General features: G+C 36.3%; 1 protein-coding gene across 1 annotated transcript in view; it reads right to left on the minus strand.

Moving 5' to 3' along the window:
• The window catches only part of LOC138706504 (sodium/potassium-transporting ATPase subunit beta-2-like), a 77,825-nt gene that overhangs the window by 31,423 nt on the left and 31,150 nt on the right, over positions 1-15,252 (minus strand). Inside the window, exons 3-4 of the mRNA XM_069835859.1 lie at positions 6,751-6,861; positions 1,568-1,731 (exon numbers count right to left, since the gene is read on the minus strand). Of these exons, the coding sequence (XP_069691960.1) occupies positions 1,568-1,731; positions 6,751-6,861 (275 nt within the window). The remainder of the gene's footprint in view (positions 1-1,567; positions 1,732-6,750; positions 6,862-15,252) is intronic.

The raw sequence follows: 15,252 nt of genomic DNA on the forward strand, positions 1-15,252 counted from the left end.
ACGACGCTTTAGCAACATCTTAAGTTATTTAGCGTCTGAATGAAATGAAGGTGATAATGCCGGTGAAATGAGTCCGGGGTCCAGCACCGAAAGTTACCCAGCATTTGCTCGTATTGGGTTGAGAGAAAACCCCGGAAAAATCCTCAACCAGGTAACTTGCCCCGACCGGGAATCGAACCCGGGCCACCTGGTTTCGCGGCCACACGCGCTAACCGTTACTCCACAGGTGTGGACTAGACACAGATAAAAATTGATTTTGTTTTACCTGGGAGACTGGAAGATTACCTTTCTCATGTTCCTACTCGCAGCTGTTCCTGGCCTCTGCTTTATCTGCTATTCTCCGGCTTTCGGGTTGGTTCGGGTAATAATTATAAGCTAATCTCGTGTTTCGGGTCGGGTTCGGGTCTGGTTCAAATCGGCCCGGGTCTAAAAATTTCGACCCATGCAGACCTCTAACATACATACATACATTACATTGCATACATACATACGTACATACATACATACGTACATACATAATAAATACATACATACATACATACATACATACATACATACATACTGTCGGCGTGGGTAACGTAGTCGGTATAGCGCTGGCCTTCTGTGCTCGAGGTTGCGGGTTCGATCCCGGCCCAGGTCGATGGCATTTAAGTGTGTTTAAATGCGACAGGCTCAAGTTAATAGATTTACTGGCATGTAAAAGAACTCCTGCTGGACAAAATTCCGACACACCGGCGACGCTGATATAGGCCTAAACTCTGCAGTTGCGAGCGTCGTTAAATAAACCACAATTTAAATTTTTACATACATACATACATACATACAGTCGGCCTGGGTAACGTAGTCAGTATAGCGCTGGCCTTCTGTACTCGAGGTTGCGGGTTCGATCCCGGCCCAGGTCGATGGCATTTAAGTGTGTTTAAATGCGACAGGCTCAAGTCTGTATATTTACTGGCATGTAAAAGAACTCCTGCGGGACAAAATTCCGACACACCGGCTGTGCTCTGCAGTTGCGAGCGGTGTTAAATAAACCATAATTTAAATTTTTACACACATATAGTAGGCCTACTGTACATTACATTACATACATACATACATACATACATACATACATACATACATATATACTACATACATAAGTGAATTGATGGATGAATGAATGTTAATTGATGAAGATACTAATAATAAAAATGAGTGAAAATTTGGTGGATAGGTATAGTTGAATTAGCAGGATGGATTGAAGTTGGTTATTTAACGACGCTGTATCGACTACGAGGTTATTAGCGTCGATGAGATTGATGATAGCGAGATGATATTTGGCGAGATGAGTCCGAGGATTCGCCATAGATTACCTGACATTCACCTTATGGTTGGGGAAAACCTCGGAAAAAACCCCACCAGGTAATCAGCCCAAGCGGGGATCGAACCCGCACCCGTTCGCAACTTCAGACCGGCAGGCAAGCTGAGCCATGCCGGTGACCAGGATGGATTGCCAAGATAGACAAAATGATCAGGAGGCAGTAAGCCGTAAGGAGATGGATACATGCAGTAGATAATGTGTTGTCACCTTGTTGAATTTCAAGAAGACGCATGGCTTTCCTTCTGGGTAACCAAAGTCATTCTCCTTGTTGCAGTTGCCGAACTCGTCCATTTTCACCTCGCAGACCTGCCCAGCAGAAGGTGGCTTGTCGTAGCCGCATTGGACCACGTTTTCAGCTGAATTATTGTAACCTGCACAAAGGTAATCATATTTTAATATACCACGATTACAGTTCGAAACATATTCGTATTTCGTTGTCCTATATGTGTGGCAGTTTCAGCAAAGTTTGGATTAGCTCATTTTCTCTTACAGTAATTCTTATGCTGTCACTGCGAAACAAAAGTTCCTAAAAAATAAGGCTTTGTTCTCTGGGGTCAAGTTCATCCGAAATCTGTCTCATTTTGGAGCTTCTTTCCCATGTACTCGAACGGTAAACGTCGTTAGCATTACGGACGCAACAGGAACTTCCGGTATTTAGCTGTCGCCAGTGAATTATGACTCCGTTACAAATGGATCCCCATGCGGGTGCCCGCCATGGTCAGTTATGCGGCCAGGAAGAGGAGGTCGGCAACCTCGACACCCCGTCTGAAGTGCAGCAACTTTTCCGCCTGCAATGTTTATCGTGTAGTCTAAACACAAAGGCGCACTGTTGAGAGTCTCTTGTATTGTGCGATGATCTCCAAATGCAAACGTCACCTAACACCGGAGTCCAAAGTAGGCTTACTGAATACCGTAATAATGATAATGATAATGTATCCGTAAAGTTTCTTTCTATGACTTGCCAGTGATAAGTAGCCAAAACAGTGGTGGGGCTGCCACCTTGAAGCCTCTGGATATGCTTGTAATTAAAGTTTAAAACGAAACAACAATGCAATCACAAATTTTAACTTTTGATTTTACTGTGAAAATTAATCATTTTCAAACAAAAAACTGTTCAGGCTTTTTGATGTTTCACTTTTTTAACTACGACAGAAGCTTTCCCCATAGATATATCTTCCTTCTTTGGCCAGATTCATTAACTCCTACTATAACCGACCATAGGAAACAAAACCGTGATTGAAATTATCAATCGCTTAACAAAGTTTACCTGTTCTATTTATGGTAACATGTAGATTTTTATTTTAAAATGCTATAATATAGCTATATATTATATCCATGTCTCCTGAACTATGTTGCGTATTTTAGCATACAGAAATAGATCTTTTGTGGAAAATATTTTTTTTTAGATACAAGATCAGTTGACATGGAATGACCTAGCAATTTTATCCGGTACGGTAGGATCTGCTATATACATGGTGATTCACGAGGATTTACCGTCCCTTAAAGAACTTATTTCCGAAGACATTCTGAGCAAAAAATGTCATATAAACATTTGTCCTAATCTCAATATTTTCAAAGTTACATTAATTTGAAGTTGTTAGTAAAATACCTATTTTCTTTAGTTTTAAGGATAAAAAATATTACAAATAAAAAATTAACTATTCAGAAGTGTCATTTCTTTAATTGGCTAGTGTTCTGAAGCTAAAAATCTGTTGTTAATTGTTTTGCACATATTTTATTTTTCAACTTTTAACTAAAAATGACATCATTCTTACGCACTTATGAAAAAATTTATTGAAAATCATACGACTTTAAGAACTTGATTCTTTACAGTTTAATTACGCATCCCAATGTACAGTCTTGAAGAATGTACAAGAGTGGCGTGATTTGTAACAATTGCTGTGGTAAATGCATAAGAAAATGTAAGTTTGTAGTTAAAAATCGAAAAAAAAAAAATCTGTACGAAGCAACTATGGAATTCACAACACATTTTTAGCTTCAGAATACTAGCTAATAAAAGAAATGATACTCCTGAATAGTTCATTCTTTATCTATAATATTCTTTTACCCTTAAAACTCAAGAATAATGGTATTTTACAAACAACTTCAAATTAGTGTAATTCTGAAGATATTGAGATTAGAACAAATGTTTATATGACATTTTTTTGCTCAGAATGTCTTCGGAAATAAGCTCCGTATAAGGGACGGTAAATCTTCTTAAATCACCCTGTATATATAATATGTACATAATTTGTTATAGTCTACTGATCTGACGTCTCTTCCACCTCTATAGTTTGTATGAATCGGACGAATTGAGTAGGCCTACATGTACAGCGTGTAGGAGAATCATTTTCTGTGTGTATACTGTTTTCGCTGTAAGAAAAATCCTAATGTTAACATAAACACGTTGCTGTCATACCCGTGATTGGCTCCCAGTCGAAACACTCACATGACGCAGGAAAATATAGTTCGTATTTGGAAACCACAATCTTGTATTATTTGAAAATAGAACATTGAATTCTAGTTGTTAAATACGATGAAACATTTAACTTTACTCATATTAAAACGCTATGTAGGTAAAATAAAAGCTACTTTTATATTTTGTTATGTACTATGAACGCGGATGAATACCAACAGTAATATCGAGGTAGTCTGTTCTTGCAACAAGCTGGCGTCACTTGAGATCGTAGTTGTTCACGTAAGCACGTGGTACTGAAGTATGGCTTCTGCATCCTCAGCTGCCCATTGTGAAGACATAAGACTTAAAAATAATTTAATTACAGTAATTATAAAATAAATGTTTCCTAAGCAAACGAATGCATAGTAGTGAGGTTAGACCTACTTGACGAGTAACGAAAAATGTTTAACATGAAACAGAATGTACAACAGTAGGCGGGAACACGTATTGAGAATCTACGGCGCCAAACAGCGGCCAATGAAGCCTCACTTCAGGCACGTGCTATTGTTTACATTAGGATTTTTCTTACAGCGAAAAGATTATAGGACGAGTTGAATATATTTCCAGGTGTAAATCCTCCGTGGCACGAGTTAAAACAGAAAACTTTCGAAACGTCGCGTGAGTTCATATATCTATCATCAGAAACAGAAAAGTCATTTAATAGTTTTACTTACTTACAAATGACTTTTAAGTAACCCGGAGGTTCATTGCCGCCCTGACATAAGCCCGTCATAGTTTTACACCAAAATAAATTAAACATCTGTGACGAAGTGCTATAAAATACGTTTCATAATCTTGTACAGCCTTGAGACCTCGTCTTTCTAAAACAAGAAATTGTAGACGAACATGAATGAAGAATAGATGCATATGCTATAATAGCCGTGCGGAGGCGTCTTACTGGAAATATCGTGCAAGGACAGCGGAACGGAAAAAAAAGACATCAAGACATATCGAGCCGTTACGTTTCCGTCACCAACCACGCCACTGCGTTCGATGTTCGATGGGAAAAGAAGCACGCAAAACGTGTGACGTTGGAGTCGTGCGTATTGTATGTCTCTCTCACACTGTCATGTCGATAACTCTCAGGTTTACGTTAAGATTTATGGATCGCTGTTGTCGGAAATCCCCGGAGGCGAGGCTCGAAGCGCATACGGCGTGAAAGTTGTAACTTAATGATGCGTGTAGATAGCCAGGTGGCTACAATGTCACCTTGCCATGTCAGAGACTCGAATGGCATGTGAATGTGATTTCATACGAAATTCGCAGTACTGTAGTTTTTTCTCGAGGAATTCCGTTTTTCCTACTATCAGCCAATGAATTATCCATCATAATAAAATTATCACTGTTCTGCAACGAGGCGTCCAACTTAGGATGCCAAGTTGCAGTATATAGGCTACTTATTTTTGCAAGAGAGGGCATGGATACTGTACATAGCTCTCAAGAGGATTTATCGCCACTTACGGAACTTATTTCCGAAGGTGTAAGAGTAGTGGAACAGAGAAAAATTCTCTCCGGCACCGGGATTTGAACCCGGGTTTTCAGCTCTACGTAAACTGAGACGATTCGATCCGACACCGGGATGGGAATCCGGTGTTGCTTAGTGGATAAAGCATCAGCACGTAAAGCTCTACGTAAACTGAGACGATTCGATCCGACACCGGGATGGGAATCCGGTGTTGCTTAGTGGATAAGGCATCAACACGTAGAGCTGAAAACCCGGGTTCAAATCCCGGTGCCGGAGAGAATTTTTCTCCGTTCCATTACTCTTTCATCGTACGACGACGCAGAATATCTGCATGGAAACATATGTACTTCGGTACATTAAATTATATACTATTTCCGAAGATATTCTGAGCAAAAAATGTCATATAGACATGTGTCCTATTCTCAATATTTTCAGAGTTACACTAATTTGAAGTTGTTTGTAAAATATCTTTATTCTTTAGTTTTAAGGATAAAAAGAATATTACAGATAAAGAATAAATTATTCAGGAGTATCATTTCTTTAATTAGCTAGTATTCTGAAGCTGAAAATGTGTTGTGAATTTCATAGTTGCTTCGTACAGATTTTTTTTTTCGATTTTTAACTACAAAGTTACATTTTCTTACGCATTTACTACAACAAATATTATAAATAACAATAATAATAATAATAATAATAATAATAGTTTTATTTTCCCTGGCAAAGTTAAGGCCATCAGGCCTTCTCTTCCACTCAACCAGGATCAAATCACATACAGAAAAATACATACCGGTATACAAATATTAACTTAAAAATAATAATAAACATAATTAAGTAAAAAAGAGAGATTGAATACATATACACAATCAGTATTAACTTTAAAATAACAATAATAAAAAAATCACGCCACTCTTGTAAATTCTTCAAGACTGTACATTAGGATGCGTAATTAAACTGTAAAACCGGACGACAATCGTCTGCCATAAAGTCTGATTCACAATAAACCGAGAAGCGATAACGAGAACGAGAACGGAAATATATTTAAATGTGAGCATTTACAATAGTTAATTGTGAAAGCTCACATTTAAAAACATTTATTTTAACAATATTTTCGTTCTCGTTGTCGTTTCCGTTCTCGGTTTAGTGTGAATCAGCCTTAATACGTACAAACGGCGAAGTCGGGTAGAAGTCTCGACACTAGTTTTACATTGTGGATCAACATTGTGGGAATTTTCTCCTCTCTGTGGCAATAATATGGACCGCAGCGAGGAATGAAGACGTAATGAAATGAATAGGGGGGGGGGACAAATGGCACTCCGAGAAAACCAACACTAATCTCAGTTCTGTCCACCAATATTCCATTTCGGACTCAGAACCTGCACCCAAGTCTCAGAATGGAAGGGTGATAACTGATAAGCTATCCGTTTGCTTCATATATTTAGTGCACCATTGCAATATGTTCATTATTACCTTCTAAGAACTTCTGAATGACGCCAGTCCACGGCTTGTAGCTCTTCTCATCCGTCCTCTCGAACAAAATGAGTGAGCCTGGCGATGATGACTCTGGATGGTGATTTGATCCTGAAATACACCATTACATGGGTTAGCTCTACGAATTAAGAAAAAGAAAACAAATTTCTTGTTACCAAAAAGAGACTGTAGAAAAGCGAGGATTTTAAGCTATCACTAAATGCTTAAAAACAAAGAGACAAACAAAAGAATAACCTGTACAGAAATTACATATTACACGTCCACCCTACAATTTTCACATTTGAACAAAGAACATTTTAGTCATGGCTTTTAAATGAATACGTTTGCTGATATAAAATATTGTTTGAGATAATTTTGTGAAAACGTTTATCTTCAAACGTCTTTTTTACTTATGGAAGTTGTCAAACGTAGTAAGGAACAAAATTCGGACTATAAGGGGATTGGGACATAAACATTGTTGCCATTTTCTCTTTTGTAAAACTCAATAAACATTATTTTTACACATAATTACTCTTGTATAAATTTTTAACCACCAGTATGATTTAGTGAATCATTCTGTATAATGACTTCTTCCATAGTATTTCAAGTCGTTTTATTTTGCTCTATTACATGGGAGTACAGAAGTAATAACACAAGACGTAATGAACAAAAACTGTTTATTTATTCAACCTGTTCTACATATCTATTTTTTTTTAAACAGTTGCCATTTTGTAAACTCGAAATCCAGTTGTTGACATACTTTTGCAAATTATATCTTCAATTGTTATGATTTCTTCATTTCATGAAAAAGACGATATTTCAATTTACTTTTTCTCATGTGAATATCCGTAAGTCGTATGAACAGATCTGGACTGTAAGGAGAATGGAGCACAACGCTGGTTCTCCCTCTTTTTTAAATTGGTTATTTTACGACGTTTTATAAACTTCTATGACCCTTCTCCATAACAAATTTGGTCCTTTTTTGTTTAGGTGAAGCTGACGACATCTATTGTCAGTTCTGTAGTTTAGTTTCGGGATCAAAATTGAAAATTTAAGACTCGTCCACTGTCATGTTGTTCAGAAAATCATTTCGTTCATGTCCAGCACGGTTTTACAATTCTTGAGAAATTGCAGTCCGACAGCATTTGGTCTCCCGGCAACAAACGAGGCGTCTGTCGACAAGTCACTCTGCACCTTCTTAAATCTTCTTCTGCAAAATTATTCTGAGCAATGCCATTGGCTTCTTGTCTTTACAAGGGCTGGATCCGGGACGGGTCTGTACACTTGGCACGCTTTGGCCCTTTGGGCGCCCTATATATGCGATGAATGTCCAAGTTAGTGAATCCGAGCTGATAAGTGGGCCATCCACATACAGGTAGCCTTATAAGTCCCAGGGACCCGAAGCCCCAAGCCCATCAGAAATCCGTACCGGCCCCAAAATGTCACCCCAGTTTATTTTCACTATTGAAGAGAACAGATAAAATGGAAATATAGAAATCTGAAATTTATTCTTTGAAGAGGTGAAAACATTCATATACCTTGGAGAATCAGTAATAAATATATAAACGACACTGTAAAGGAAATTAAACGGATAATAAATATGAGAAATGCCTGCTATTATTCAGTTCAGAAAAAAAATTGTTATCTAGTCTGCTTTCAAAACAACTGAAAGTTAGAATTTATTAAACAGTTACATTGTTCTGTATGGTTGTGAAATTTGAACTCTCACTTTGAGAGAGGAACAGAGGTTAATAGTGTTCGAGCTATACTTCGGAAAATACTTGGGGCAAACAATCTAACATTCTCATAGAGGCAGATAAAAAAGTTTTCCTGGGGCCGTTTACAGAAAGAAAGCACACTTTCATTGTAAGAATTTAATGGAATAGATACAACAACTGTTGAGCTATTTTTCAACATATTCCCCACTGAAGCTGAGACATTTGTTATATCATGGGATCGACAGAGAGGTACAGACGGCTGTCACACACTGGTTGCAATCCCAGACGGCAGACTTCTATGACATAGGGATACAAAAGTTGATTTCACAGTATTATAATTGCGTTGGGGGATATGTTGAAAAATAGCTCAACAATTGCTGTATCTGTGCCAATAAATATTTCCATCAATTTGTGTTTTATTTCTGAAGCGGCTCTAGGGAAACTTATTTTTTACGGTCCTAGTAATTGCGCTCGAGTGGCCAAAATTTGTATAACAACTTGTTCTGACATTATTAACATGATGAAAAGAAAAAAAATAACTTTTTTTATCTGCCTCAATGAGAAGTATACCTCTTCATAGAACATTTTGTTATTCATCATCTTTTACAGTATCCACCTCGCGTCAATGGAATTCCTTGTCACAAAGTGTTAGGGGCTGCAAGACAATAAACACCTTTAAAAACAGCTTAAAAGATAACCTTATTAGCATTTCACTCCAATCATACTGATTTAAATTATCACTGACTACATTGTTACTTCTTTCTTTAGACATCATCCTGATAGTGCTGTATTTTCGAAATTGTGTCATAATAATCTCTTTCTATTATCTAATATTATTTGAAATATATTAACATTCTATGTATTTAAGCTTAATTCTGCTACACAGTTCATTTCAGTGTTTAATTAATAATTCATAGTATTTTGTTGTTTAATTCGTAAATAACACTTGCATACATGTAACTCTCATCTAAATCAAATTGTTGAATTCTTTGTAAGTTCATGCATATGTATATATATATTTTTTGCTGGTTGAGTGGAAGAGAAGGCCTTACGGCCTTAACTCTGCCAGCTAAAATAAATAATAATAATAATAATAATAATAATAATAATAATAATTATTATTATTATTATTATTATTATTATTATTATTATTATTATTATTAATGTTTGCTTGTAAGAGGACTGAAGTTACAGGAGAATGGAGAAAGTTACACAGCGCAGAGCTGCACTCATTGTACTCTTCACCAAACATAATTAGGAACATTAAATCCAGACGTTTGAGAAGGATAGGGCACGTAGAACGTATGGGTGAACCCAGAAATGCATATACAGTGTTAGTAGGAAGACCTGAGGAAAAAAAATTCTTTGGGGGAGGCCGAGACGTAGATGGGAGGATAATATGAAAATGGATTTGAGGGAGGTGGTAGCCTATATGATGCTAGGGACTGTTTTAATCTTGATCAGGATAGGGACCAATGGCGGGTTAGTGTGAGGCCGGCAATGAACCTCCTGGTTCTTAAAAGCCATAAGTAAATAAGATGAAATGAGAAGGTGATGAAGAGTATTGGTGGAATGATAGGGGAAACAAGAGTACCCCTAGCAAAACCCTCTACAATGTCTGCTTTGTCTATCACTACTTGGCTGGGTTCCCTGGATGGAGGACCAGCCCGCTAAACAGACGCGGCTTGAGCACTTCCATAGAGATGTTCAGCTTTTCAGTTAAATAAAGAGTTCCAGTACTTCGGTCTTTACGTATACAGTGACGGATGTTGTGTTGATCAGAGTGGAAGGGTGAGCAGCTGGCTGCTCGTCTTTGACCAATTATCTTCCATATGTGGAAGCGCTGACTCGTGACAACGTCCACACCAAATGGTTCTCAAAGTAAACAGTTTCCTTCGTGGATTTCTTCAGGTCAACAGAAATTTATCGCACATTGTTACTCGGAATTTGCTTGCATTTTCTTTTTAGGCGACAATGAACGCGGTAGAGTGCCTCATTCATTCATTCATTCATTCATTCATTCATTCATTCATTCATTCATTCATTCATTCATTCAATCAATGTTCTCTCCAAGGGCAGGTCTTTCACTGCAAACCCAGAATTCTCCAATCTTTTCTATTTTCTGCCTTTCTCTTTGTCTCCTCATATGATCCATATATCTTAATGTCGTTTATCATCTGATATCTTCTTCTGCCACGAACTCTTCTTCCGTTTACCATTCTTCCAGTGCATCCTTCAGTAGGCAGTTTCTTCTCAGTCAGTGACCCAGCCAATTCCTTTTCCTCTTTCTGATCAGTTTCAGCATCATTCTTTCTTCACTCACTCTTTCCAACACAGCTTCATATCTTATTCTGTCTGTCCACTTCTCACGTTCCATTCTTCTCCATATCCAAATTTCAAATGCTTCTATTCGCTTCTAATGGAATGTACAGAACCTGCACGCTAGATGGGCAGACGATATACAGAAAGAGACAATCAGAGCGATGAATAGACAAAAGGAAAGATAGAGTATAGAAGTCCCTTCGGTGTCTGAGTGGTCTAGAATTTCGGCTTCTCACACAGCTGGTCTGGTTTCGAAGTCCTGTGATTTTTCATTAACTATTACTCTTTTACTACGTCATACTACTTTTGACCAATAAAACGGTACGAAAGGGCGTCTTTCAACCAATCATGGCTGCTTATCGCACAATTTTATCACTTCCCTAGCATTTTTTTCTTTTTATCGCATCCCTAGCATTTGTTTGGTTTTATCATTTCACTAGCATTTGTTTCCTTGTTTGCCAACATTTCAAACTGCAAATTCTTTACCCTACTATGAAACATGCTTTGCGATCGTCATTTATTTCCCGCATAGATAGTCGACTGAAAATGGCGGCTCCGTTCAAACGTTTTGGTGAAGATAACATTAGTGAAATAGAATTTTAGTAAGTCAGTTAATATCTATTTTATTGTATTAGAGTACTTTATTTCTTCTAACCTTTATATACTTTATTTTGTTTTATATAATTTTAGTAAGTTAATTAATATCTATTTTATTGTATTAGAGTACTTTATTTCTGTCCACACCTGTGGAGTAACGGTCAGCGCGTCTGGCCGCGAAACCAGGTGGCCCGGGTTCGAATCCCGGTCGGGGCAAGTTACCTGGTTGAGGTTTTTTCCGAGGTTTCCCCTCAACCCAATATGAGCAAATGCTGGGTAACTTTCGGTGCTGGACCCCGGACTCATTTCACCGACATTATCACCTTCATTTCATTCAGACGCTAAATAACCAAGATGTTGATAAAGCGTCGTAAAATAACCAAATAAAATAAAAAAAACTTTATTTCTTCTAACCTTTATATACTTTATTCTGTTTTATATAATTTTAGTAAGTTAATTAATATCTATTTTATTGTATTAGAGTACTTTAGTTCTTCTAACCTTTATATACTTTATTCTATTTTATCACTTCCCTAGTAATTCTTTCTTTGTTTGCCAACATTTCAAACTGCAAATTCTTTACGGTACTATAAAACATACTTTGCGATGGTCATTTGTTTACCGCATAGACAGTCAACTGAAAATGGCGGCTCCTTTCAAATGTTTTGGTGAAGCTAACATTAGTGAAATAGAATTTTAGTAAGTCAACTAATATTAAATATAAAAATTTTTATTGTATTAGAGTACTTTATTTCTTCTAATTCTGTAATAGTCAATTAAATCCCACTCGAGTTTTGATTTTCTCTAGATAAATCAAAACCTCAGGTGAGATTACTGTTGATAAATCCATAGACTATTGAGACTTGAGGTGGACTATGTTACAGTGGGGATTTTTTTCGGGATTCTTTTCTTTTCCGGCTTCCCCCACGTTAGGTATCCACATCATTGCGTCCGATCTCTATCCTATCAGAATTCTATAGTTATCTGCGATCGCCGTCTGGGGGCGCACGGAGCAGACTGGTCTAGGGATGACTTCGGTTGCCTGCTCGAAACCTGGGTACTCAGCAAACCTTAGTATAGTCAGTTGGTGTGGTTCGAAATGCGCCTAGTTGAAGAGTAAGAGCAATATATATTTATTTACAAGGATGCAATATTGGGTCTTAGTGCCCACAACAGTAACAAAGCAAAGAGAGATATACAGACAGGAGTCATTCCATTGTTACGGGTGTGACAAATATTATATTAACTAAAAGACTTAAGATTATGTCAATTTCTTATTTTGTAGGCAGTTGAAAAAGCTATGGTATATACCTCTAGTTACCTAGTTGTTGATCCATAATTATGAAATCTTTATATTTCGTCTAAGAAAAGGAGGAGGGGTGTGACAAAATTTTGCATTGGCATTGCGCATTCATGTAGTTCATTCAGTAACTCTGATAATTGGTAAGTTCTGAAAGAGTAGAATATATTTTTTTTTCTGTATCTGTGAGATATTTAGTACAAGATTCCCTTTTTTTAAAACTTGAATTTGCGTTTGGCTAAGAACATACAGAATATTTATAACATGTCACGGGTGTGACAGAATAGTTAAAATATGAAATTGCAATTATTTTTATTTTAATTTTCTTGAAACATCTGAAAATACAACTACTTCCTTCAGCTGATAATGCCGATTTATTTAACTAGCTAGCTGAAAAATGTTTCTAGCTACTACCGTAAGAGCCAGGCTCGTGTACGGTGTGGTCTTAGCCAATAATATAACATACAATTTACAAAGACAATTTACTAAATACAGAAAGTAACTTAATTCAAACCAATAAAAAAAAAGAGAGAGAGAGAAAAAGAGAGAAAAAACACATTTATATATATGTATATTGATAATCAGACAGAAGCCAGTGATATTCAATAAAAACATGAATATAGTCGACAGAAATAAAAGGTAAAAAAATACATTTGTTAATATTATATGTCTTGAATAATTTTATAAATTTCTTTTTTAAAAGCTTCAATTTTAAAACATTTCAAATTTAGAAAATGGTTTGTAATTTTATTATAAAATCTTGGGCCGAAACTAGCACCATGTTTAAGAGCTGCACTTGTATGACATTTAGGCTCAGTTAATGGGAAAGTAGAGTACGATATTCATGTCGATTAGATTTGATTTCTGTGGTAGTAAGTTAGTAAACTATATTTATAAATTTCTTCAATATTTAATACTTTAAAATCTGTATAAATTAAATTTTTTAATTAAAGATATAAAAGGAAACAATGCAATCACAAAGTTTAACTTTGATTTTACTGTGAAAATTAACCATTTTCAAACAAAAACAAACTGTCCACGTTTAAAATAATAACTCTTGGATGTTCCACTTTTTTAACTACGACAGAGGCTTTCTCCATAGATACATCTTGCTTCTTTGGCCAGATCCATTGACTCCATTACAGCCAACATAGGAAACAAAACAACGTTTAAAATTATCAATTAATTGAAGCGTCGGCTGGAACAACGTTATAAGTTACATTTAGTAAAATTTACAGGAGCTGCAAAAACGTGTACACGTACAACGTTGTTCTTATAGGGTAGCAACCTTTTGAGTGGACAAATTTCACGTACTGTATTGATGGACAGTTGCAAGCTAAAGAGTATAGCAAGGTAACATGACATACAACATTATTACACGGAAACACGCCGAATGAAAATTTTGTAACTTACAACGTTGTTCCAGCCGACGCTTCAATTAACAAAGTTTAGCTGTGTTATTTATGGTAGCATGTAGATTTTTATAGTTTAATAGTTTAAATTGCATGTCTAAAAACAAAATGTATAGACAAGGTGAGTTAAATTACAGAGAGATTGTACAATAAAAAAAATCGTCAAGATTATAAAATGGATTTAAAATTAACCAAATAGAGGTGTAAAATTTGAAAGCAGCTCTGCTTAAATTAAAAATATGGGACTGAAATGTGTTTGCAACCTTCAATGACATTTAACAAAAGTTTTTTTTTGGGATTTAGCAACTCTACATGTTACGATATTAAAATCATTTTCTTGTCTTGTGTCATAGGAATGAATATCATTTCTTAATGTTACATGCTATATATCCATGTCTCCAGGATTATGTTACGTATTTTAACATACAGAAATAGACATTTTATGGAAAATAATTTTTTAGATACAGGACCAGTTGACATGGAGTAACCCATAGATAGATTTTATTTATTTTATTAGGTTATTTTACGACGCTGTATCAACATCTCAGGTTATTTAGCGTCTGAATTAAATGAAGGTGATAATGCCGATGAAATGAGACCGGAGTCCAGCACCGAAAGTTACCCAGCATTTGCTCGTATTGGGTTGAGAGAAAACCCCTGAAAAAACCACAACCAGGTAACTTGCCCCGACCGGGATTCGAACCCGGGCCACGTGGTTTCGCGGCCAGACACGCTGACCGTTACTCCACAGGTATGTATTGTATTGTATTGTATTGTATTGTATTGTATTGTATTTATTAACATTCCACGGTATTCATACAATGCTTACAGCTAGAATATGGAACAAGTCAAAAAACTTAATACTAGTATAAAATCTTAATTTATAGTCACAGTCTAGATGAAATAAATAGGGACGAGATTTACAATATAGTCTACTAGTACAACACAAAGTTTTAGTATCAATTTCATGAAGTATTATTGAATGTCGTGAATTCACCTACAGAATAGTAGGCGTGAGAAATTGGTACTTCTTTAATTTGGCCCTAAATGATTTTATGTTTTGAGTTTCATTTTTTATATCGATAGGGAGGCTATTAAAAATTTTTACTGCCATATAACGCACTCCTTTTTGATAGCACGATAGACTTGCCGA

Source organism: Periplaneta americana, chromosome 9 (assembly GCF_040183065.1).
Source record: "Periplaneta americana isolate PAMFEO1 chromosome 9, P.americana_PAMFEO1_priV1, whole genome shotgun sequence".
Classification (NCBI taxonomy): Eukaryota; Metazoa; Arthropoda; class Insecta; order Blattodea; family Blattidae; genus Periplaneta; species Periplaneta americana.